Here is a 26134-nt window from a genome sequence, read left to right as displayed (position 1 = left end):
CAAAAGAAATATGATGTAGAGCTGACGGTGTAGAGATAAGGATAAAGGTGTGAGAAGTGACAGTTGTTCAGTGTGAAATATAAAGGAAACTGAGCACTCAACCATTCATTTGTCAAATACAAGACATATTCGCAGAGAAGCATAGATACTGTATGCTTTAGGGCTGTCCCGAATACAATTTTTTTGTGCTTTGAAGCTTCAGTACTAATCAACAGCGAATTTTCAAAGCTTCGGTGGTGGCGGCCATGGAGGTGGGGGGGATGTGGGGGTGGGAGGGGACTGATCAGAACTCAGCTATGTGTAATAATTAGATTATCTTAAGGGTGTCTTCACATTTGTGTTATGAAGGATTTGTGCTATTTAGAATATTTCTATATTTTATTTGTATATTATTCTTAATATTTTATATTATTGTTGCTGTATATTTCCAGCATTATTGGAAGTATGCGTGGCGTCCTCCTTCTTCAATATTTAGGCCTGACAATACTCCAGCACCTGCTAAAAATGTAATGGGATGCTCGTACTTTTTATTAAAACTCCTGTTCGGAGAATAAAAAAGGAGGGCAACCGGCACATTTTTGAGACTAACTTCCCCCAAGGTGGTGCTGCGATGTAAAGGAGGTGCTGGTACTGCTGCTGCTTCAACCCTCAATCATACAATCCACCATAAAATAATCACGTTAGGAAAATCAAACAACTGGATGCAGCAATCACTGCGACCAGCCTGTTTAGGCCTTTGGAGAAGTGTGCTTGTGACCTCACTTTCTGAAATTAGAGCTGAAACTTAATCGATTAGTGGATGGAACCAAAATCATTTCTCAAAATCGGTCCTTCCAGAAAAAGGCGGAGTTTTTTTGTGATTGTTGCGGGCAAAAATCCTTGATTATGCGGCACGTTTTTTTAAGAAATGCGATGGAATATGCGGGATATTTATGCAATTATATGCGATGAAATTGCGGGAACTTGCAAAAACTGCGGTTCCATCGTGGCTTCATCGCGGGGTTTGCAGCTCTTCGATGATGTTCACGCTGCGTAATTACGTCACTTCATAACGTTCCCATGGCAACAGGGGAAAATGGCTGCTCTTGTGTGAAGTAAACGCAACATTTTTAAACTTTCTGCTAAGATATATGTGACTTTTTTGCAACGAAAATGCAGGGATTATTAAATCATGCGAGCACCGCATATTTTGCGCGGAAATCGGCAATTTATGTTTTTTGTTTTATATTTACGGACTTTGGCTGATTATGCATTGAATTATGCGATCGCATAATCGCGTTTTTCTGGAAGGACTGCATAATGAGATGTAAAATGTTTTCATAATGAAAGGAATGAGTCTGCCAGTGCTTTTAATGCAGATTCAACTGTGTGACATTACGAAAAAAATAAAGCAGTGTACTACTTAAATTCCAGGGTTTTTCCTGATTCAGAATAGGCCTTTGGTACAGTAAAGGCAATGAGTCTGTGTTACATTATTTGACAGAAATCTATGCATTTTCCTGTTATTTCTGACAATTTGATAAACAAAAATGTATATTATGCTTGAGTAAATGAAACCCCAATTAACAAAACTGGTTAAAAAGATAATATTAATATTTAAATAAATCACCGGGAGAGTCCAGTACAGCCTGACTCTGGAGATAAAACTGAGATTAGCTCTCATATTCAAGTTTATGTTCTGCTGGTTTAACGGTTGTTTGGTAAATTGCTCTTAAATACATTTAAAGAGGCTTTAGATTGCTATTTTTATTCTCAATTCTTATTATTTTGGTGCTGGTGATTTTCCTTTGGGGCTGGCTCAAACCTCTTTGGGGTGCGCCAAAAATTCCTCTATGCAGGAAAAACACTGAATTCATAATGGTCTCCTGAGCAAAGGAAGTTCTTGAAACATAAACAATGTATTACAGTAAAAAAACAATGTTGTTAATCTATCATTTTAAGAAATGTATCAAGTAATCATTTGCTGGGTTCTGCTTCTCAAAAGTTAGTATTTGCAGTTCGTCTCCATTTTATATCATTTTTGTAAGTCAAAGTAATGAAAGGGAAGACCTGTTAAAATGTGACGTTTTACTGCTGGTCTTGAATATCTTTGGGTTTTGGACTGTCAGACAAAATAATAATAATTTAAAGTCGTCACTTTGGGCTCTGGTAGCTTGTGATGGACATTTTTCACTCGATTTCTCACTGACTTTTTATAGACAAAACCCCCATAATAATAAGATCTACAGTGGTGTGAAAAAAGTGTTTGCCCCCTTCCTCATTTCCTGTTCCTTTGCATGTTTGTCACACTTAAGTGTTTCGAACATCAAACCAATTTAAACAATAGTCAAGGACAACACAAGTAAACACAAAATGCAATTTGTAAATGAAGGTGTTAATTATTAAAGGTGAAAAAAAATCCAAACCATCATGGCCCTGTGTGAAAAAGTGATTGCCCCCTAAACCTAATAACTGGTTGGGCCACCCTTAGCAGCAACAACTGCAACCAAGCGTTTGCGATCAACGTGCAATGAGGCTTTTACAGCGTCCTGGAGGAATTTTGGCCCACTCATCTTTGCAGAATTGTCCTAATTCAGTTACATTAGAGGGTTTTCGAGCATGAACGGCCTTTTTAGGTCATACCACAACATCTCAATAGGATTCAGGTCAGGACTTTGGCTAGGCCACTCCAAAGTCTTCATTTAGTTTTTCTTCAGCCATTCGGTGGTGGACTTGCTGGTGTGTTTAGGATCATTGTCCTGCTGCAGAACCCAAGTTCGTTTCAGCTTGAGTACACGAACAGATGGTCGGACATTCTCCTTCAGGATCTCTTGGTAGACAGCAGAATTCATAGTTCCTTTTATCACGGCAAGTCTTCCAGGTCCTGAAGCAGCAAAACAGCCCCAGACCATCACACTACCACCACCATATTTTACAGTTGGTATAATGTTCTTTTTTATGAAATGCAGTGTTCCTTCTACGCCAGATATACTTGGACACACACCTTCCAAAGAGTTCCACTTTTTGTCTCATCGGTCCACAGAATGTTGTCCCAAAAGTCTTGGGGATCATCAAGATGTGTTCTGGAGAAATTGAGACAAGCTTTGATGTTCTTTTTTGCTCAGCAGTGGTTTTCTCCTTGGAACTCTGCCATGCAGGCCATTTTTGCCCAGTCTTTTCCTGATGGTGGAGGCATGAACGCTGACCTTAACTGAGGCAAGTGAGGCCTGCAGTTCTTTGGGACGTTGTTGTGGGGTCTTTTGTGACCTCTTGGATGAGTCGTCGCTGCGCTCTTGGGGGTAATTTTGGGCGGCCGGCCACTCCTGGGAAGGTTCACCACTGTTCCATGTCTTCGCCATTTGTGGATAATGGCTCTCACTGTGGTTCGCTGGATTCCCAAAGCTTTGGAAATGGCTTTATAACCCTTTCCAGACTGATAGATCTCAATTACTTTCTTTCTCAATTGTTCCTGAATTTCTTTGGGTCTCGGCATGATGTGTAGCTTTTAAGGATCTTCTGGTGGACCTTACTGTGTCAAGCAGCTCCTATTTAAGTGATGCCTCGATTGTGAACAGGTGTGGCAATAATCAGGCCTGGGTGTGGCTAGAGAAATTGAACTCAGGTGTGGACAACCACAGTTATAGTATGTTTTAACAAGGGGGGGCAATCACTTTTTCACACAGGGCCATGATGGTTTGGATTTTTTTTCTCCTTTAATAATAAACACCTTCATTTACAAATTGCATTTTGTGTTTACTTGTGTTGTCCTTGACTTTTGTTTAAATTGGTTTGATGTTCGAAACACTTAAGTGTGACAAACATGCAAAGGAACAGGAAATGAGGAAGGGGGCAAACACTTTTTCACACCACTGTATCAATAATGAAAGCAATTAGGACTGCACAATATTTAGTTTTTTTATCGTCATCGCAATATCACCTGGCGCAATAAACAAATCGCGAAAGGCTGCGACATATCGCGAAAGACACTCAGAGATTCTTTTGTGTTAGTTGAAAGAAAATATCAGCAGAAAACTGCACTTTAAAATGTAACTGTCATTCTTTTTTTAGTGCTGCTTTTTATATTTAATACACTGTTCAATCAGTTTGTTTTCCTTTTATTTGTTTCCAATTCAACAATTTGTTGTATTTTAGAAGATTACTGATAGCAGCAGAATTGCAGAACTGAGTACACTTCAATAAGCAAGTAATATTGTTATCGCGATATTCAACAACGTTATCGCATATCCTCATATCGTGCAGCTCTAAAAGCAATCATCAGTTGCAGCCCTATTCCGGATCACAAACAACATGAAAAAGAGCAGTTGGATCACTGCGGAAAGGTTCAGAGAAAGAGTGAGTAAAACTCTTTGTTATTTTTAACAACTTTGCCAACTGAACAAGGCACTTAACCCCCAGTTACTGCAGTGAAGCCACTCAGCTGCCAAAATGAGAAGATTCTGGTTCTACTTGGCATCTCCGGGGTGTGAAAACGTGTAACTATGAGTAGACAGCAATGCATGGCTTAACACCAGCGTGCATGATCAGCGAAAGCCCTTCCCTGGATAAGGGGAAGGTTTTAAAATAATCAAACACAGTCATCAATTTTAAGCTTTAATCGGATTACGATTACGGGGAAAGTGCTCACGTGTGATTTGTGCGTTCAATGAGGTCATCTGATTTAGAAAAAGCGCTAAGTAGTCCTGTTACTGGATTACCAGGTGACTATATCGCTGCTGGGATATATTTGGTTCCGTCTTACCACAGTATGATCTGTCTCTATACTCTATCTCCAGTGGTCGAATCAAGGGAGTAACTTTGGGTTCAACATGGGTGTTGAGATCTCCACTTTTTGAGCAAAATTGAAATTTTGATCATCAAACACTTCAGTTTCTGCATTCTGGTGAATGTTTCTGCAACAATGTGTGCCTTCTTTGCGTCAATGTATGGTGCAAATGTCTATAAAATAATAGGTTTTAACCCCCCCACCACCCCTATAAATTACACCTATGGGTACTCATCAACATTTTAGAGAGAGTATTTTCATTTTTCTGCTACTTTCTACTTTTACTTTACTCAGGGTTACTGCAGGTTTCAACAAGTCAAACTGAAGGCATTTTAAGACCTTTTTCAGACCTTTATGAATGAAATTTAAGACATATATCACAACATAAAAGCACAACGAAATGCAGAGTCACAGAAGTACTTGCAAAGTAAATGAATTTGTTAAAACTGAGTAAAAGCGACACTAATAATGATCTGTACATATACAGCAAATTAGATTTGGACTAGCGAAAGAAAGAACTACAAAAAAACATTTCCATGAGCAGTAGAGGTAGCGTTACATGGACGTAGGAAAATTAAGACCCCTTTAAAATGATTTAAGACCTAGAACATAATACTTTAGCGAATATAAGACTTTTTAAGGCCTAAAATTTAGACTTTGAAATTTTAGACTTTTGAAGACTTTCTAAGACCCCGCGGAAACCCTACAACACTCAACTTTTTACTTCACTACAGTACATTTATTTTGAAAAAATAAGCCCTATTGGCACGGGACTAGTATTACCAGGGGACCTCATGTGATTTAGAAATCCCCCCACATGCACACAGGATAAGCAAAGTCTGTATTTTACTCATATTTACTCATATTATCCCCCCCTCATATGATGTCAAGGTTTTCATTTATAATTGCCAACGCAGCAAATATATCCCTGAATCACAGAGATGCCGATTTGCACAGGACTAATGCGGCCACACCAACTCTGTGGTTGGCCAAATATGGTAGGTCATTTGCAGTGAAATTTGTACTTGACAAATTACAGACATGGCAAATTCACACGGGATTAAGATCACAGACAACCTCCCTAATTATTACAAATGACTAGAGGTCCCCAGGTAAGACATAGTACCGTGTGAATAGGGCTATAATCACTAGTTACCTTATAGATCAAGAATTTACATACAAATTATACAGCAGCTTGTAAAATATGTTTCCCAAATTCCCAAAATTGGCTTGACTTTGACCACCTACAACATTGAATTCTGCTAACGTATTAATGCATCTGTAATAATCATTAGTCTTAAGACAATTAGTCAATTAATAGACTAACAATAAAAAACCAAAACTGTGTTTCTGTCTTTAATATCACTGCAAAATCTACTATGTTGGGGTTCTGGACAGTTGGTAGGAAACAACAACAACCAAATCAAGATTCACCATTTGGAGATTTGGGGAATTGTGATTCACGTTTTCCTGACATTTTATAGAAAAACGATTTTTGGACTAATCAAAAAATATGTGACAGATTAATTGATAATTAAATTAGCATTAGTTGCAGCCAGGGCACAAAATTAGCACCATATACCAGCCAAATGCTGGAAAAATATGTAAGTGGCTAGTAGATTTGCTTCACTCACCCCCAAAAAGACAATAATAATCTATTGAGTGGCTAGTAAAATCTGAACATTCTCTAGACTTTTGACAGGTGGACAAAAAAAGTAGATTTTGCATCCTTGTTGCAGCCCTATCTTTGTCCCGTTTCCCAAAGTGCTGTGATTATGGTTGACTTAAATTGATTCCTCAATGACAAATCCAGACTAATTCACTTACATTTCTTCTGTCAACACTTAAAAAATGAAATCTTCTCTATCTTAAATTCTGCCCAACATCATTTTTATATCTCAAAGCTAGGGTACTTCATTGCACTCTTGGAACTACTACAAAAAGGTTTTATATAATGATTATAATAATGAAACGATCTCAGAGGAAACATTGTGCAAAATGAGTTTTTACTTGAGTATACATTTTAATGCAGGACTTTTCACATTGTATTGCTTCTAAGGATGTGAATACTCCCTTCACCACTACCTGTTTCTCTGATGTCTCTTTCCGTCTCATCTCTTACATTACGTTGCTCCATACAGACACACGCCCATGTACCCTTCGCCATCCGCCCAACGTCTTGCATTATGGCAATTTGGGATGGTATTCAGCCTGTATGGCCTTAAGTGCCACCATAAATCTCCATTATCCCCAATCCAATACATCGATGTCACTAAATGATCCATAGCTCTTTCACACAGTACAACTAATATAGTCTTCAAAGCTCTTAGCCTTTCATTCTTCTCAATTACCACTCCCTTTCCCGCACTCTCTTGCTCTCCGTCTCCCCTCCTCTCCCCGCTCTCTCTATCTAAATCCTCTTTCCGGATTTCTCTCTCCATTTCGTCAGCCTTCCTTCCTTTTTCTCCCCTCTGTCCTGTTGCACTCTCCAGTTGCTTCTTCTTTAAAACTGGTCCCTCTTTGCTTCAGCCTCTCCCCCCAGTCTGCGCTCCCACTCAGACAGAGCAAAGCCGCCCTGCTACTTCTTCTGTGGTTTTCTTAATTCCCCTTCTGCGCTCTCTTTCTCTCTATCTTTGCAGCTTCCATCAGTCTCTCAATATCCTCGCAGCCGCTCTGTCTATTTTTAAACACACACACACACACACACACACACACACACTAACACAAACACACACACTCCCGCTCATTCACTCACTCCCTCTCTGTTCTCTCTTTTTCCTTGCAGTCCCTCGATGTTATTTCTTGACACACACACACACACACACACACACACACACACAAACACAAACACTCTCTTGCTTTCTCTCTCTCTCTACGTCCTTTTTTCCTGTCAGTGAAGCTGTCAGAGAAGCAGTGATGAGCAGCAGCGTAAGGGCTCATCTTTCCTAACAAACACACACACACACACGCACGCACGCGCGCACGCACGCACTTAGTAGACTACAACAGTATGAATGAGAAGCTGTAATAATAGCACGCTGACCTGTAGTGCTTTTCAGCTATCTAACCGGAGATGAGCACTGTGTGACAGTGTGTTCGTGTGCGTGTGCATGCATGTGTGCGTGTGTCGTTCCAACATGACTGATTGGAGTTGCGTGGTGTCAGGACAACTGGGCGAGGCCTCGAACACACCATCATTCACATCGAGTTGATCTCCTTCAAATCGCTCTCTGTCTGTCTCTCCATTTCTCTCTGTTGTCCCTGTATTTTAAAAGGGTTGGTTCACCCCGTGGTTCACCCACATCACAAAACAGAATCAGTGTCCCTGCAACCCTATTCCCAGACAAGACCCTCGATTCAGCAAAACCCTGGATTACGTTCAATGAGTCAGTGTTTTTTACCATTCAACGCCAACATCCAGGGCAATCCAAACATTGTTGCTGCAAAGAAATGTTAATAAAACGTTTCAACGTTGTGAGCACCACAAACAAAATTGCTTTCACCCCCATTATATTGAATCCTTGGAAGAGATCTCAAGAGACAGATATCTCAAAACTTGGACCAATAAAACCAAAATCTGCGTGGCTTGACACCCTTACAAATAAGAGGGAAAATACATCTTTGAGTTTCTTAAGTGAGCTGACCCTTTGAACAAAAAGCCAATCTCTCTAAAAAAGCAACAATCTCCAGACTCCTCTTTCCCTCTGTCTCCTGTTTTTAGTTCAACTGTAACAAAAAGAACAGCTAATCTGTCCTCAGGCGGGCAGCTCTCCCATTCCTCCTTCTCTTTGTAGCTTCAGTCCATTCTTTCGATTCATTTCAATCCATAATTATAGCAAACACTAACACTGCCAAGGCATCAGGACACAAGATAGCCATTTTTCCATTACAAAGCCGTCTAGAGTGTCGCATTTTCCCATCAATAAATCATTATCATATTATATCATCACATTGTAAGAGTGTAATCACTGTAGAAAAGGCTTTTGCAAATAAGCTCTACCAGTCTGAACACTGCAGTTTTACAGTTTACACAGACTTAGCAGGACATCTGCAGAGCTTTTGCAGACAGACAGAGGGCGCTGTTCTCCCAGTGCTATCATAGCTTAAAGCCTAGAGAGTTTCTGGTGAAAGGCAGATGGTGGAAGGAGCAAAAGGGCGACAGACGCAACACTTCCAACATGTTTGTTCCGCTCGGTAAAGCAAAACAGAAAACCTTTGACTGATGAAGCAACAAGGGGTAGTGGGGTTTAAGGGAAACAAGGTCGTAATTTAGAGAAACGGCTACCAATGCCAATACCACTGGTGTGACTCAGAGGCTGCCAATCGTCTCCTTGATTTTTCTGTTTATCTGGAAGAAAAAAAAGCTGGCTAATTTGTCCTCGCTGTGCTCCCTCTGCCTCTCCCTTTCTCTTCCCTGCACATTTCAAAAAACCAGTCAGTCTGACCTTATGCAAAACTTTCTCTATCTCCATGTCTGTGTTCAACCTTATCCCTTCATCCTCTCCTCTGCCCTGTCTTTTATTGCTGGATTCTGTCATTATCCCCGGCTGGATCCGACCCACGCTATCTCTCGCTCTCTGTGGTGTCTCTCCCAGTAGCAGATATGTTGAGGCTCAAAGGATGACACACACAGACACACTCTAAATACAATAACAGCAAACGCATACACACTTCCTGGATACATGCATAGGCACGTTTCTGCACTAGAGCACACAGGCAGCGTGCTCTCGCACTTGCACACACACATATGCAGGCACAGGTTTAGGACACAGAGAGACAGCAGGCAATGTGGCAAGGACACAGTACACACAGCACGATCACACACACAAGCTACTTTCCTACACACTTAAAAAACACACACACACACACACACACACACACACACACACAGAAATGTGCATACGTTATGTATGTGCCAAAATTTGCACTAGTGTACAAACATACACACTTGCAAATCCCTGTATACACTGATTACTGCAGGATCACACAAACACTGTACTACTATTACTGTAAGCACACAGATAAACACACACACACACACACACACACACAAACCACATCCTCACATTCCTACGGAGTATCCTTGCAGCTACACACGCTCACACACACAGTGTCTACACACATAACCACACCCATGCGCTTCATTACCACACACACAGATCCAGCATGAGAACAAGCCAGAGTACAACAACAGACACGTCTAACACACATTTTCTGACCCCACTTTAAAAATACACACACAAACACACAGAGCGTCCACACACTCCTTGTGTCTCTAACCTTCCAGCTCCTGTTCTCCTCGGTACCAGCGCAGCCTGGCGGGGGGTTTGCTGCCTGTACTGGTGCAGGTCAGGGTGACTTTGCCCCCCTCCGGCACTGCATTCTCAAAGCCCAAGATCTGAGGTTCACCGGGCACACCTAGAGAGGGAGAGAGAGCCAGAAAGAGTTAGAGTTAGAGAGAGCTGCAGGGCTCACCTTGTAGCCAGAAAAAGTAAAAAAGAGAGGTCAATGGCTGAGCTAACAAGTACTGCATATTTTTTGCAAAGTTGCTGTGTACGGAATTGGAGGACAAAAATGAATACAAACAGCAAAATTTGATACAGCATCCTCAATATCACAGACAAGCTTGAATTTATTTGGTCGATTGTGAAACTCTGATGGAACCAGCTCAGAGAAAAACAATGATGCAGGCTTGCATTGATTTGCCCCAAAAATTGGTTCCATCATTGCACAGCAGCTCAAATGACACCTATGCTGTCTCTCCATCAGTGTCCATCGGGGCACATGCACTACAATCTGTTTATGTCATGCTGTCAAGCCACTTGACCACTTAAAGGACCAGTGTGTAGGTTTTAGGGGATCTACTTGCAGAAATGGAATACAGTATTTATAATTATGTTTGTTTTAGTGTATAACCACCTGAAACTAAGCATTGTTGTAAACTAGGGCGGTGCAACATGGCGGGCAGGTTGCACCACCATATTTCTGCAGTAGCCTCAGTGGCGATTTTAGACCCTTTTACCCCAATTACAGGTGCAAAGAAACAGGTTTAATATCCTGTGTCGCTGTCGCCAATGCTATGCACCTGTAACCCAGTCAAGGAAAGTTTAATTTTTAATGTATTTATTGTTTATACCTCATTGTCATTTCATATAATTCTGGTAGTCCATAAAGGGACTTTCGTAGTTTTTTTTCATATGTTCAATATTTTGCATTTATCCTCTGTTATAATAATAAATACATATATTCATTGTTATCCAGTGAAATTACTGATTTAGCAGAGGGGGGGTTAATACTTTTGAAAGGCACTGTATCCGTGTCACATTCTCATTAGGGGCTGAGCCCCCCTAAAGCTCTGATCCTAGAATAGCCCCTGAGTAGCCTACATTCCCCACACGTTGTTTTTCACATGTTTTTCTTTTAGGGGGTGCACATGTTCCACCAAAACAAGTTCCTTCCTGAGACTATTTTGCAGAGGCACCGCTGCGTCCAGAACTTAGGGCCGCCCAAGACGATTGTGATTGGTTTAAAAGAATGCAAACAACACAAAGGCCTGGCAATGCAAGACTAACCAAACATTAGCTCTAGCATTTTTACGTTAGGCCACCGTAGGTTCTAGAAGCCGCTAAATCCTAAACACTGGCCCTTTAAGGCAGTGCAAACGATTACTATTGTGTCCCAGAAGGAAAGGCTGAAGTAGCTTAATGTTGTTATAACAACATTAAGCAATTAATTAATTAATTAACAATTACATTACAAAACTACTTAGGGAGGAGGTCAGGCTGTGAGTTTCACACTAGGGGTCGCTGTTCAAACCCTGTTTTCTACCAAAGATCAACCATAACCACAATCTTTCCCTAACTGTAACAAGCAGTAGCAATGGTTATTTAAAGGCACTGGAAAGATATGTCACCATGACAACAGGGGCACCAGCTCATAGATTAAGTTGAGTTTAAAGAACTTGTTAGACAATATAGAGAACAACAAATTGTTCAATACCAATATGTTTGTGTAAAATATTACAGTTTTTGCACCGGTACTAAAAACTGGTGATAACAGAAACACTACATTTTATAATAACAATGACAAATAATCTATATTTAATGGATCTTTATTTCTTGTCAATACCCGATCTGCTTACGGTCAGCATCACACCCAAACAGTCTGGCGGATTAGATCGGTGCAGTCCTAGTTGTAGGGAACAATATGCCATTTTATTGATGAACAAGTATTGAGATTGTTTCATATACTGTATCTAATAGCACTATCAAATGATTAGGTTTTTGAAATTGTGATTCATTGCAAAATGTTATGATTAATACATATTTCACAGGGGAATTCCAAAATAACACTAAGTAGACTCTAACACACCATGGGAATTTCAGATCACATTTTTAGTTAGACTTGAAAACATGACAGAACCGTACAAACTGAAACTGAATCTAGAGGCAAAAAGAAAACAATAACAGCCTTCATTAACTTAACATTCCAACTGCGGCACACATTAAGTATTCCCACATTTGCCTATTGAGATGAACATTGAAATGCAATTCATTAAATGAGAAAAATAATAATGCGTTATCCCTTTAAAATCAGCAGCATAAGTTATTTATTGACTCTGACAGCCTTGGCATTTCTGCCATCCAAGTCTGACTGTTTATTCTGAAAACGTCAGGTCAGTTTGAAATGTCAAGTACATTTTCATTAGGTAAAAGCCAAGATGGGAGTTAGAATGACTCAGTCAGACTAAACGTTTTTTAGGGGGAAATTGGTGTCTTGTGTGATAGTTTGCGAGAAGAACTAAAAGAGACAGAGGGACGATAGGAGCCAAAGTTCAGATTCAAAATGGCTTTGGCCAAGTGAGCCACAAAGATGTCCTGAGCCAAACCAAAATTTCATGATGCATCTTCCTCTCCTAGAGGTGTTCTTCCAGATTCCGGCACAGTTGGTTAAAATAAGAAACATTTTTGCTTAATTACTATTTTAACTTTGTGCACAAGTTGTTGTTGTTGTTGTTGTTGTTGTTGTTGTTAAAGCAGGAGAAGAAATCTACATATCCACTCTGCCAAATACTTCAGAATCCACTCTTCACCATTATGGTCGAAGGCAAGCGTGGTGAGAATGAAACTTTTCTTCCCGTACTCCATCTGGTGCCGCTTTTCGCCAAGTGTTTGCGGAGTTTACTGTCATTCTGCTTTTGAAAATAATGAACATTCAGTTTTCTGGCTACCGCATAGCTCCATTAACGGAGCAGAGAGAGAGTGATGGACAGAGAGAGAGAGAGAGAGAGAGAGAGAGAGAGAGCTGAAAGAGTAGAATGAGTGAGCCAGAAAGGTAGAGATGGAGAGAGGGGAGACAAAGTCATGAAGGGACAGAAACCGATATATTTTCATGAAAACATTTTGTCCCAATTTCTGAAATTTGTGATATTTTTCAGGCCAGAAAATTGGAAAAATGTCCAAACTATTACAAGTTTTTAGAGAGTGAGGAAATGACAGAAGAGGGAGAGACAGACAGACAGACAGACAGACAGACAGACAGACAGACAGACAGACAGATAGCAAGATGTCACTGTTATTTTGTCCACCCCCTGGAGATAGACAAGCAAACAGACCTACCAATATAAAGTGCTCTGAACTAACCAAGGTATAGATCAAAAAATAAAAATATGGTCAATTTTTAATGTAGCAGTATTTGATGTAGTGCACTGTGTGCGGAACCTCTCTGGCAGTAAAGTAGCATTGAATATTAATGAGGGAATAATACTGCACATATAGAATTGGCTGGAGAAGCCCTGTCAAGACCCTTTCCTCTACAAGGAGAATAAAAGAAAATAAGGCCATTATAAATTATTCTCTGCTCAGCTCAGGAGAGAGCGGAGAGGCATGCCACACATTTTACACTAACAGACACACAAGCATTTAAAACTGACCATACTCAGCAGTTATGTGCTTGCATGTGTTTGTTTCTGTCAAAAAAACCCTGCACATGTCAAAACAAGAATAAAACACACACATACATCAATGCCACTGTGCTAAAACCTGTTGTCTTTGGCAGATTTTCCCACAGGGGTCCATGCGTTTTAGACATCTCACCATACATTTTTAATGATTTGGCTTGCTCTCAGGGGTCATGAAATATTTATTGAACGCAGAATACAGTGTCACCGCCATCAATTACAGCGAATAAAAAATGATTGAATCACAATTACTGCAAAATTTGAAGAAATATGGAGGAGTGACTCTCATGTTAATTTGAATTTAAAGAGCTAATGTAGACCCGCCTTCACCCTTGCTTCTGAAAAACATGTTCGCCTCCCCCACCTACGCACACGTACAGCAACGTCGCATTAACATTTAAGGCGTTCACGCTGTCCAGAGCAACGATATTTAATTATTTTCAATATACTTTACAGCACTGCCAAAACATTTGAGTGAATATCAACAAAATGATTTATTCAAGGATGCATTGACAGCTGTGGAATGACAAACCCCAAAGTTAGGGAAGAACCATGTGGCTTTTCAGCTACAGAACAGCCGTGGTAAGCCACCCTGCCCCGCCCTGAATATCACAATTCTAGCATCTCTTCTTTCCACTTCCAAGTGAGTTAGGCAGCTCAGTTTTCATCCAAGAATTTGTTGGCAAATTATGGTGCGTTTAATTAGAAAAAGGTAAGAGGAAATATCCAAAAAATTGATTAAAAAAGAAAAAAACTCCTCAATGTTATGAAAAGGCTTACATGAAAAAAATGTATTCTTTATTTAAATCAGAAGCCATGCAAAATTAAGCAGTGGAAGCCAATTTGTTGAATAAATGTGGATGTCTGTGTTTTGTGTGTTTTGCACAAAGAATACCTAAATTTCATTGCACAGCAACTTAAAAGTTGCATTGGATGCCCTGAAATACTGGCTGTAAATCTGTACGCCACAATCTCCCAGGAATATCAGACCAGCTGTCTCTTCCCATGTATACAGTAAGTCTCCATTGTGGTTGTTTGACCATTAGTTGGTGCATTACAGTATTGCCAAGCAATGCTTTGTTCTCATCTTCAAGTAAAACCACACCACGCCAAAGAATGGCCACAATGAGCTGACACTCAGGAACAATAACAACTCAACGGATAAAAATCAATACTTGAAAGACTGTTTGTGGGGGGTCCAAAGCCGATTAGCCCAATATCCAATCAATAAACAGGCACACTCACCACTGACAAGATGACCACAATTTATTGCAGGCTGCAGGGGAGTGTCACACACATAGGCAATAACATCCATCTCAAAGAAGACGAGTGGAGCTGCTTTATCTCCACAGGAGTTATATGAGGTCATAACCTTATACAAAGGTTAATGCTACAGTATGAGCAAGGATCTGGATCAAACCGGATGAAGGCATCACAGGGAAGGCTATGAAGTCATGACATTACAGTCCACAAAAGGGATCATTTTTCTTCCATTTATTTTTCACTTCATCCGCTTACTTTTAAGAGAAACTCTAATTTACACATAAGATCATATTATTCGTCATGAAGAGTCGAACAAAAAGATGCAATCCAATTGCATTTTGGGCAACGTAGGATGCAGAGTTTTTGCAGCTTTACCCGTACTAGGGAAACAAGTCAGAATATCTCAGCCTTTGCTGCATTGATTGCAGACATTATTTTCTAATCCACCTTTCATTCATCCTCTAACTTTATGGAAAGGCAACACTGAAGTGCTGGAGTAGCAATACTATGCCTCATGCCAACAAGCAGCCATTCGTAGCATGTCACACTTACAATGGACATCCACAGGGTCGAACTTTATTCTGCTCTGAGAGACAGTCAAACCTGTGGGGTAGGTCGGGCTAACGCAATGCCACAGCGGTGTATCAAGGTGAATTTGAGCCACTTTTTTCATGAGTCTAAAAACTACCCTGTCATTGGATGTGTGTAGTCTGAAACCAACAAGTAGAAATTGTTTTTAAAATTGTAAATAACATGACAACTTAGGAGAATATGAGAAAAGATGTCAAATGCTTCAATTCCTCAATTTAGATTTGTTGATTTCAGATTTGTCACAATCCCACAGGTTTGAGAGAGAAATGAAGATTGACTGCAGTCACGCTGATTTGTACAGCCGTCAATCAGTCTTGAAGAAGACACGCCTGAGTATGAACACAATGAAGTCAGGAATGTCATTCAGCACCATTAGCTCAGTGAGAAAAAATGAAAGAGAAATCTGAAGAAACCTTAGGATGGGCCTCCAAGAGAGGGAACATGCTTCAAGGACAGACAGGAGAAAGAAAGGTTGGAACCAATAGAGTAAAGGGGGTTTTAATAAAACTATAATGAACAATGCAGCATCAAAAAGGTTATCATATATATTAATATGCTAATATGCTTGACAGTTGGATACAAACAGTCCAGGGTTTATTTCAAGGTCTGGAAAAGTTGCCACCGCTGTTTTTGGCAACATCAAGATGACAGATTTCCCCCCCCACATGCACAGTGTATGATAGTGTGCATATGTACTGTGTGTGTGTGTGTGTGTGTGTGTGTGTGTGTGTGTGTGTGTGTGTGTGTGTGTGTGTGTGTGTGTGTGTGTGTGTGTGTGTGTGTGTGTGTGTGTGTGTGTAATAGTGTAAATATGTACTGTGTGTGTGTGTGTGTGTGTGTGTGTGTGTGTGTGTGTGTGTGTGTGTAATAGTGTAAATATGTACTGTGTGTGTGTGTGTGTGTGTGTGTGTGTGTGTGTGTGTGTGTGTGTGTGTGTGTGTGCGCGGGCATGCGTGTGTGTGTGACCCACCTAGCACGGTGACTGTAGCCCGGGCGGTGCGGACCGGCATGGTGAAGATGGAGCAGGTGTACTCGCCCTCGTCGGACAGCTGCACTTCAGCGATGGTTATGGAAAGCTCGGTGGGTGTGGAGCGGTGCAGCTGGATGCGGTTATCTCTCAGCGCTGGAGGAAGAAGAGGAACCAGATATCAATCATTATAAATGTGCATATCATTGATCTACTTAATGAATTAGTCGAGGATCTTAAAATTGTATAAGGTAGGCTTTTTCTTTCTTGATTTGTTCTATTTACTCACTCACATGTTTAGCTCCTTTTTTGCATTCTAACTTTAAATCTGAGTAATCAAATTGATATTTTCTTAATATTGCAATGGCTTTGGGATTGCTAATAGTTTTCTCATATTTGCCACGTGCAGTACTGGGGCACGTTCGGTTTCCTGGTTGAACGATGTTTCCTCGGAACGGTGTGAAACAGTGTGCAACGGGCTTTGAGATATGTTTACTCTCATTTGGTGGGTGTGTCTCTCGTTTATTGGCCGTGTCACAGGTGATACCCAATCAGCAGAGACGTGTCTGTAACTCGTGGTAATAAAAAAGCAAAGTGCTGTTTAACGCACTCCTGTTTCAGTTTAAAAAAACATGTTGCTACGTTTTGTCGGGGCTGAACATGGCAGTGCTTTCTTGTTCCAATAAAGAAGGAGAGAAAGACAATAGGAGGAAGAGGAGGCAGAGCAAGAAGGCAGATGTATGAGTCAGGAAGAAGGGACAGAATGAAGGTAGAGTTAGGAGAAGTGAAGGTGGGAGAAAATAACATAAGACGGTGAGAAGGAAGGGGAGGAAGAACAAGGAATGTAAAGATGGAGAAAGGGAGGTGATGGAGATATGGGAAGAAAGAAGGCCATAGAGGATGGATAAAAAAAAAATATCAGGTGAAGTAGGGAGAAAGATGAGATACAGGAAGGGTGAAAAGAGTTGAGACAGTAAGGAGGTAAAAGGGATTAAATGATGGGAATGTGTGGCAGAGGCAAAGGAGAAACATTTAGACAGGATAGCAAGAAGAAAGGATTGAAAGTGGGAGGTCAAGAGGGAAAGGATGTAAAAGGAGAAGTGGGGAGGTACATGGGGAGAGAGCGGAGAAATGGGGAGAAAAGATGACAAAAAAAGGAGAAGAGAAAAAGTGGTAAAAAATAGAAGGAAAAAAAAGGGGGAAAAGGATGTAATGAAAGTGAAAGAGGTGAATTGTGAAGGCATACATTGGAGATAGTAGGGAAAGAAACGTTGACAAGAAAAGGAGATGCAGCGGGGATAAGGAACATGGGAAGAGAGTAGGAAAGCATGTAAGTAAAAGAGGGCGAGCAAGGTTGGGGAGGGCAGAGTAAGTTAGGAAGAGGAGAGTAAGAAAGATGATGTGCAGAATTTAAATCACGGGAAAGGGAAAGGTAAAATAGAGAGGAGGAGGGAGGGGGAGAGGTGTTCAGAAAGAAAATGATGTAAGAGGGTGAGAGAAGAGGAGCAGAAGGAGTGATGAAGACGAGGTGAGAGGAAGAAAGAATAGCAAAGACGTGAGCGAGAACAGGCAAAGAAAGACAAAGAGGGGAGCAAAGAGAGGAGACTCAAATTGAGAATGAGAAACGGGAGAAAGTGCAAGAGAGAGAGAAAAAACAGAGACAAGAGGAAGCATAAATAGCACGGAGGATAAGGGAGAGACAGTGAGGGATGGGTGGGGGGGGGGAGAGGGGGGAGGCAGGGGGGTGGGAACATAAGAGAGACATAAATGGCTTTGTCATCAATGAGAAATCCAGCCATGAAAGAGGGAGAGAGAGCGCAAGTGACCGAGATAGATGATGATGATGAAATGCTACGAAATAACCTGCTTGTTTCCATGATAGCATTGACCTCTGTGGTGTTTGTGCAGTGTGATTGCTGTCTGTCTCCTTGCCTTCCTATCCGTCTGTCCATCCAGACATCTGTCTATCTCTCTATCTCTGTCTCAAGGCTTTTCAACTTTGTTCTCTGGCGCCATCTTGCAGAGTTGGCTCCCTCGCAAATGACGACTTAACTTAGAACAAGAAAGCAGATACCTGCAAAAAACTTCTGTGGTCAAAGAAAGTGAACAGTGCCATAGATTTGTTCCCACATTCATAGTTGTTTGTTGTTTTAAGTTAATGTGGCACTGTTTTTGTCTCATCTCGTCTTAACTCTGAAACACCTGGAGTTGATGTTTGAGAAGACCCAGCGGTATTGTTAGTTGTAGAAGTAGACGTAGCCACAGGGGAGGCTTCTGAAGGCCTGCTGTGACACAAATGCGTAAGGAATTAGAGCAGGTAAGCAGGTGTGTAACAGACAAAGTATCGCTCCATAATTTGTTCACAGAAGCACTTCTCTTGGCTCTCTCTTCATGGCAGTTTTGAACATATTCTAACTTAATAGGGAGGGGTCAGATTAACAGTTAAGTCCTGATTTTAGTTCTGGTGTAGATGGTTTTGTAAACAGTAATACAACCATTGTCAGCACCTGGTTTTCCTTTGGAAATACTCTTGCATTTCCAGACCTTCCTCCACAGCACTGCTGAGGAGGGTCTGGCTAGTCCACACAGCATTCCGGGATGGAGAAAAACGTGCTCTTGTTTATTAGCATGTCTTTAAAGCAATCACAATCCTCTAAGCGCTGGACGGAGCAATGGTGCCTCTGGAAAATAGTCTCGGAAAGAACTTGTTTTGGTGGAACATGTGTACGTTCAAAAGTTGTTTTAGTCGTGCAACAGAAAACTCAGATTGGACAGATAGTCTAGCTAGCTGTCTGGATTTACCCTGCAGAGATCTGAGGAGCAGTTTTCGGGTGTCACCTGAACAACCCTGGAAATGAAACGTCGTCAATATAGACTTATATATTATACTATAGACTTTGGAAGTAACCGAATAATCCGAAAAAAACAGCTGTTAGCCAGCAAACACACTATCTTACTAACTTGTCATGGTACTTTATTTGCATGGTGTTTGATTGTTTTACTAATTTGCTTTTAATCTCTAAATCTTTTTGCTTCTTGTAAAAGCGGAAATGTTCAAAGGTTTTAGTATTTCCTACTGTATCCACAGTAATACAGCCTAAACCGCATATACATGTTCTGTATAACACCATGTTTTTAGCTAGCTACATCTAAAGCGAGCAAGCTAATTCTAAATTAATCTGATGCCAATGCCACTACTAATGTTAGCCTGGGTGCAAATCAACAACAGTTGAAAAGATTAAGAAAAACCTCATAGTATATACAATCAAAAACAAGTTGTGGTTGAGCGTCCATTTAAATAAAATTGTTGTTGTTGTTGTTGTGTTGTCTCAAGCTCAGACGTTAAAGGGCAACTATTATATAGCATTTTCAGGATTATACTTGCATTTTTTGTTTGTACTAGAACTGTACATGTGTACATGCTTTAATTTAAATACTGCCCATGGCTGCTGCACCTGTATTCATCCTCTGTATGAGATGCTCTGCAGGAGCGCCTGTCTCTTTAATCCCTCCTCCCGAAAAATCCCAGCCTGCTCTGATTGGCCAGCGCAATTCCTGGAAACTCCGGAGCTCGCTGTCACTACCCGATGTGAGTCGAGTGCAGATGTGAGTTGCGCATGTGTCACTTTGCGACAGATGCAGATCTGTTCTGATTCCACAGAATAAAGTAGCCTACAAGAACCTGCTAACGACAGACTTCTGTAATGTCAATACAATAAAAATTGACCTACATAACGAAGTTCGTTCACTGCTGGCTACAAGTTAGCAATCAAACACAACAAAGGCTGTCACTTGAATGGCGTTTTGCGCTAACGTTAGCAATCAAATAATCATAGATAGCTAAAACGTTGTTAAATTGATTTCCATCTTCTGTTATTGTTTGTAATGAGAAAAGTTTATTATTTTATGGATTTCACAATGCAGCCGGATCCGGATCCCTTGGCGTTATGCCGTAAACCGTTTAAATCTGAGCATGCGTAACTCACATCTGCACTCGACTCACATCAGGTAGTGACACTCACTCCGTGTTTCACTAGCTACCTAGTTGAAGCTGGAGCTACTGCAACGGAGTACATAGCAGGACTTTGTTCTGTGAAAAATCACGAATAAAGGCTTCTAAACCAAATAATATTATTATTATACAACCGGACATGTCCCAGCAGTAAAGTGACTGGAATTTGGGGAGAAATGACCAGCATTGGCCAAGATTACAGCTATGTTGGGTTAGCATGTAGCTACTTAATAGTTAGCAGTATGTTAACGTTAGATTGTAGTGGAACGAAGCAGCACTTTCTACAGTCAAAAATCGCAGATAAAGGCTTTTGAACCAAACACTACCCAATAATCGGACATGTTTCAGCAGTAATGCGACCCGGAATTGGGGAGCAACATTGGCAGCCAAGATGACATTGTTTACTACCGTTAGCCATGTAGCTACTTTAGTTAGCAGTTGATACTAATAGAATATATCAGCAATTTCTACAGTCAAAATAATAAGGGTAATAAAGGGTTTTTAAATCAAATACTCTTCACAGAAAATGTTTCAGGAGTAACAACACTGGCAGCCAAGGTGACATTGTTTACTGCCGTTAGCATGTAGTTACATGGGACAATGTTAACACCGCAGGGTCTAAAAAAAAACACTCCAGTCCTGCCTACTTGGATCAGATGACCAATCATTGCAGGCCGGCTTAGAGTTGCGTAACACTTAGCCGAGAGTAGAAAAAACTGTTGAAACCGGAGTGTTCAGAATAGTTGGAAATCTGAATGTTTTAGCTCACAGGAATTTGTCTACATTACCTCATTATTTGACGTTTTGACCATGTTTAACATGAAAATCCAACATTATAACATTGTAGATATGACAGAAAACACGGAAAAGCATATGTGACCTTTAAGCTCAGAGGTCACAAGTTTCAATGTATAATGACATTTTTTTAAATGCCTGAGCCTTTGGAAGTTTGAGGTTTTGTTTCGTCTGCTCTTTTCACATTCCTAAATATTATGTTGAAATGTAGAAAAGAATCATTCACCATTTTTCAACAGAGAAGTTGACATAATCTTTTCATGACGTGAAGTTATTTAGAAATGAGGTTGACTGCTTACTGTTAAGCCAACAGCCAAGTTGTAATTCCAATGTTTGTCCCACTTCCTGGGGGCCTGGTACCAAATGGGAAAGGAACCAAGCTAAGAATCACCAACATCTTCTACTTGATGTTGAAGTGTGCTCTGTTGCACCTGTAACCACACCTAACAGTGATGTCACAGTGTACTGACCACACCCAAGTACACTGCCACATCACTGTGACAAGATGAGAACTTCAACCACTGAGGGTCAGCAAAAAACAAGAGTTTCCACTTGTGTTAAGTAACTCATTATGTCATTTTATTCTGAAAATCTTTGTGTTTTGTGTGGGTGACTCCAAATATGTATGTACAGAGTGTGTGTGTGTGTGTGTGTGTGTGTGTGTGTGTGTGTGTGTGTGTGTGTAATTTAATAGTGTGATATGGCCACTGTCTGTTTTCTTATCTTATTGTTTATTTCCCTTTCTCAGTATTGAGCCACATCTATGTCTGTTTGCCTCCTCATCTCTTTTTGTCTCAATATTATCTCCCTGTCTCTCCATCTTCCCATCTGTCTGTCTTTATTGCACTCCCACGCACACACGCACACACATGCACACCTCTGTTTCTCTTAGTGTTTTTCAGTTATTCTATCCAACACTACTTTATCATCATGCCTTATCACTAAGCAAGGTCACTACATATGTCTTCATGAGCTACCCTTTCTTTGTGTGGGTGTGGGTCTGTAGGTGTGTGTAAGGCGTATGGTCGGTCACTCACTCACTCACTCACTCACTCACTCACTCACTCACTCACTCACTCACTCACTCTCTCTCTCTCTCTCTCTCTCTCTCTCTCTCTCTCTCTCTTACTCTCTCTCTCTCTCTCTCTCTCTCTCTCTCACACACACACACACACACACACACACACACACACACACACACACACACACACACACACACACACACACACACACACACATGCCCCCTGGACCCTGCGCTGAACCATCAGTCTCCTTAATTCTCTTCCCCTCAGCTCTCCTTCATCTCCCCTCTTTCCCTGTGTTGTTCTTCTCCGTCTCTCTCTCTTACTTCTCACCCATTTCTAATCTTTTATGACTCCAGGCTTTTCTCTTCTTTTTTTTCTTCTTTCTTTTTTCATTATAAACGACGTATATTGCTTGCGAGTACAGGTGTGATGGATTTTCAAAAACGATATAATATCTAGTTACGGGGGTGAATCGATTGGGACGCCCCTGAAAATTGTACATGTGCCTTGCGCTGTTTGGCCTGTGATGTGGGCAACATAAATAGTCTGCCAATAGGTCACACTGCGGTTTGGCTTTTGTTTCTTCGCTGAAGGGATGTAATGAATTTCAGAGTATTGAGATAAACTGGATTAATAAAGATGTGTATGTGTGCGGTAACGCAAGTATAGTTGCAAAGTAGAAGTGCTGTACATTTTATCATAGAACTTGTTAGGTGACTGACATTTGGAGTACTTCCCAGGCTTGGATGGCAATGAAACTCTAGACATCTAAGCTAAGAGTTCACAACTTGCGACTTAGGAAACCAATGGAAGTTTGTGTTCTAGTTTCCTCATCTCATTCCTAATGTTTGAAAGCAGAAAATATAAATCCAGTTAGCTTTTTTCAACAGGCAAAACAAATGAAACTCTCCTCCAAAACTGCAAAAGAAAATATGGGGATAAGGGATTATGATGCTGACCATCAGCCACAAAATCCCCAGTGCGAGTCTGGGGACCCTTGATGAATCTCTCGCTTCCTTGTGTGTCCTAATGTCCCAGTAATAATAATAATAATAGTAATAATAATAATAATAATAATAATAATAATAATAATAATAATAATAATAATAATAATTAAAGCTGCAAGTAGCGTTGGACGGGCCCTCGGCACTCAGACACTGCAAATCGTCAGCAATGAAAAGGGAACTCCCTGATGAGTTAAATGATACCTCACACAAGACTATGTCATACAGTTCATTAGCTGTGAAAGGGGGCGTGGCCAAAGCATAGGGGTCGGGTCAAACCTTTACCAATAAAAAAGGAAGTCTCTGCTGAGTTAATTGATACCTTACATAAGACTCTACATCAAACGGTTCAAATGTTATGAAAGGGGGCGTGGTTAAAGTATAGGGGGTGGCTCAGTATCACATGTAGACCACACATTATAAGGTTCATGTAAATCGGATGATGTTTGTCAAATAAGGCTGATTTCCTGTTTCCAGCGGGGGCGCTATGCCCAAAAGTTAATTTTTGCCTATAAATGTCCTCAGGCCTGGACCCTTGTCAATCGTGAGAAATTTCGGCCAAATTGCACAATGTACATTAAAGTTACAACAACTTCTTCGTTCATCGATAATCCCTCAAAATGGCCGCCACGCCACGAAAAGTTTTTCTTTTAATAATTTTTCATCTCTAAGGTCTTAAGATGGCAGAGACCAAATTTGAAGTTGATCGGATGAAATCTCTAGGAGGAGTTCGTTAAAGTACGACATGTGGAAATGGCCAAAATCGCACTAATTTTGAACTTTCAATTCAAAATGGCGGACTTCCTGTTGGGTTTAGGGTGTGGCTCCAATGACCTTTTTGTACGTCTTGACATGCTACATATCTGTACAAAGTTTCGTGAGTCTACGTTAAACGTACTGCAGGGGCTCAATTTTATAATTTTGTAGAGGGCGCTAGTGAGCTATTTTTGTGCGCCTATTCCCGAAACCCTTAAAATATGTAAATTTTCAACAGATTTGATGCGACCGCCAATTTTGGTGAGTTTTTAAATATGTTAAGCCCCTCAAAAAGGCAATTCATTTGCCGTAATAATAATAATTCCTTCAGTTTCAATAGGGCCTTCACCGCTGTCGGCGCTCGGGCCTAATAATAAAGGAAATACCTGGTTCTAAAGTCAAAAGTACAAGCCTGTGCACATAAAAACTTAAAGAGGGAAGGGGATCTATGAGCATTTTGGTAAGAAGTCACCAAGCGAATATTTCTGTTGCGTGCACCAGTAACTGTAAGATAAAGTTAAAGAGTATGTATTTCTAGAACACATTTAAAACATACAGCAGTTTAAATCCGTCCGCTTTCGAATTCTGGGTCCATTTTGGATGGATTCGGCAACCATAGCATAGTTTTGTTCCTACTTGTAACAACAGCTCATTTTGAATTTGCTATAACCCTGTTTTGTACATCTGACTGTGTGTGTGTGTTCTCCATAGCAACGTCAGCTAACCAGACAGAAAAAAAATACAAATAATTTAAGATTTTCAGACACAGAGCATCTTACTGTGAAAGCCGAATTTCCAATACTGTTTATAGCTGTTAAGCAGACCATTTTGTGTTTTAAAAGCATATTGAAAACACAGGTGCAACTAATTTATGACTTTGAGCTAAACAAGGAACGATAAACAGACAGAATAAAACTAGTCGTTGTACATAAAAACAAAGTCAATGGCATGCAGCATTCAATATACATGTTATGGCAATAATAAGTAAAGGCAATTGTATACATTCCCAGGTAATTTTCATGCCTCAGAGATGCATGCTGCTCCGGCAAAAGTAGGACTGCTCCGAACATCACGGCAGAGGCTAGAAGCCTGAAGAGGACACGGAGAAAGCTAAGAAGAGAAAAGGAGAGAGTGACCGAGATGCCATTGGACAACTCGGCCTGGCTTTAATTTGTTGGCCAGATCCTCGCAAAATAAAAGTCAGTCTTGTCTGTGTTAGCAAAGTTGTTGACTCGCTAGTTTTTGATAATCTTAATGTAATCATAATCAACAAATGCACAGCTGTCCATATTTACGACAGAATTACACTCTGAAACTGTAAGGGCGCCGAATCGCGATACTATCAAAAGTTGTGCAGTGTTGCTTTAAGTTATCAAGGAGAACCCTGTGTTCCTACGTTGAGTAATGCTGAGGATAAAAATAGGAATAAAACGTAAGAGGAGAAACGTCTGCAAAGAGCGTCTCCATCCACTTAGCAGTTCGATGTGTGTACATGTGAACGAGAGTGTTAGGGGGTTCTAAGTGTTGTCAGGAGGGCTTTGAGCTGAGAAGATGGAGCATTTATGTGTTGATTACATATCTAGTACAGAATCTGCTTACCAGCGTACAAACCTTTTTGTACATCCGTTTTAGAAAGTTGTTGTTTGCTTGTCTCTGTTCCTGTGTGTCTGTGTGTGTGGCCAGACATTGGTTCTTATCTGCAGCTCAAACTCGAGACTCGATACTCCCCAAAGGTCCAGCTGTTGATCTGGTCACAGTAGCTATTTTCGCTCCACCTCCCCCTCTTCCTACTCCCTCAATCTTTCTCATGCTCTTTCAACTTCAAACATTCCAGAAGAGGGAAACATTTCTCACAACACATACTGAGTGCACATACATATATTCCTTTTTCCATCTGCCTCCCGCCTCCTTTCGCCTTTCCAACTGAATTTCTTCTCTGTCGAGAACTCTCTCAATTTGAAATTTGCTTTATTGGCACGACAGGGGAGAAGCCTGTGTTG

General features: G+C 40.7%; 1 protein-coding gene across 2 annotated transcripts in view; it reads right to left on the bottom strand.

Moving 5' to 3' along the window:
- Positions 1-26134, bottom strand: part of cadm3 (cell adhesion molecule 3) — a 93674-nt gene that overhangs the window by 19805 nt on the left and 47735 nt on the right. For both annotated transcript variants that reach the window (XM_078264116.1, XM_078264115.1), the window contains exons 4-5: positions 16546-16698; positions 10043-10180 (exon numbers count right to left, since the gene is read on the bottom strand). In XM_078264116.1, the coding sequence (XP_078120242.1) occupies positions 10043-10180; positions 16546-16698 (291 nt within the window). The remainder of the gene's footprint in view (positions 1-10042; positions 10181-16545; positions 16699-26134) is intronic.

This window comes from Sander vitreus, chromosome 12 (genome assembly GCF_031162955.1).
Source record: "Sander vitreus isolate 19-12246 chromosome 12, sanVit1, whole genome shotgun sequence".
Taxonomy (NCBI): domain Eukaryota; kingdom Metazoa; phylum Chordata; class Actinopteri; order Perciformes; family Percidae; genus Sander; species Sander vitreus.
Note: the sequence above shows the minus strand (reverse complement) of the source record. Positions and strands in the feature narration are given on the sequence as shown.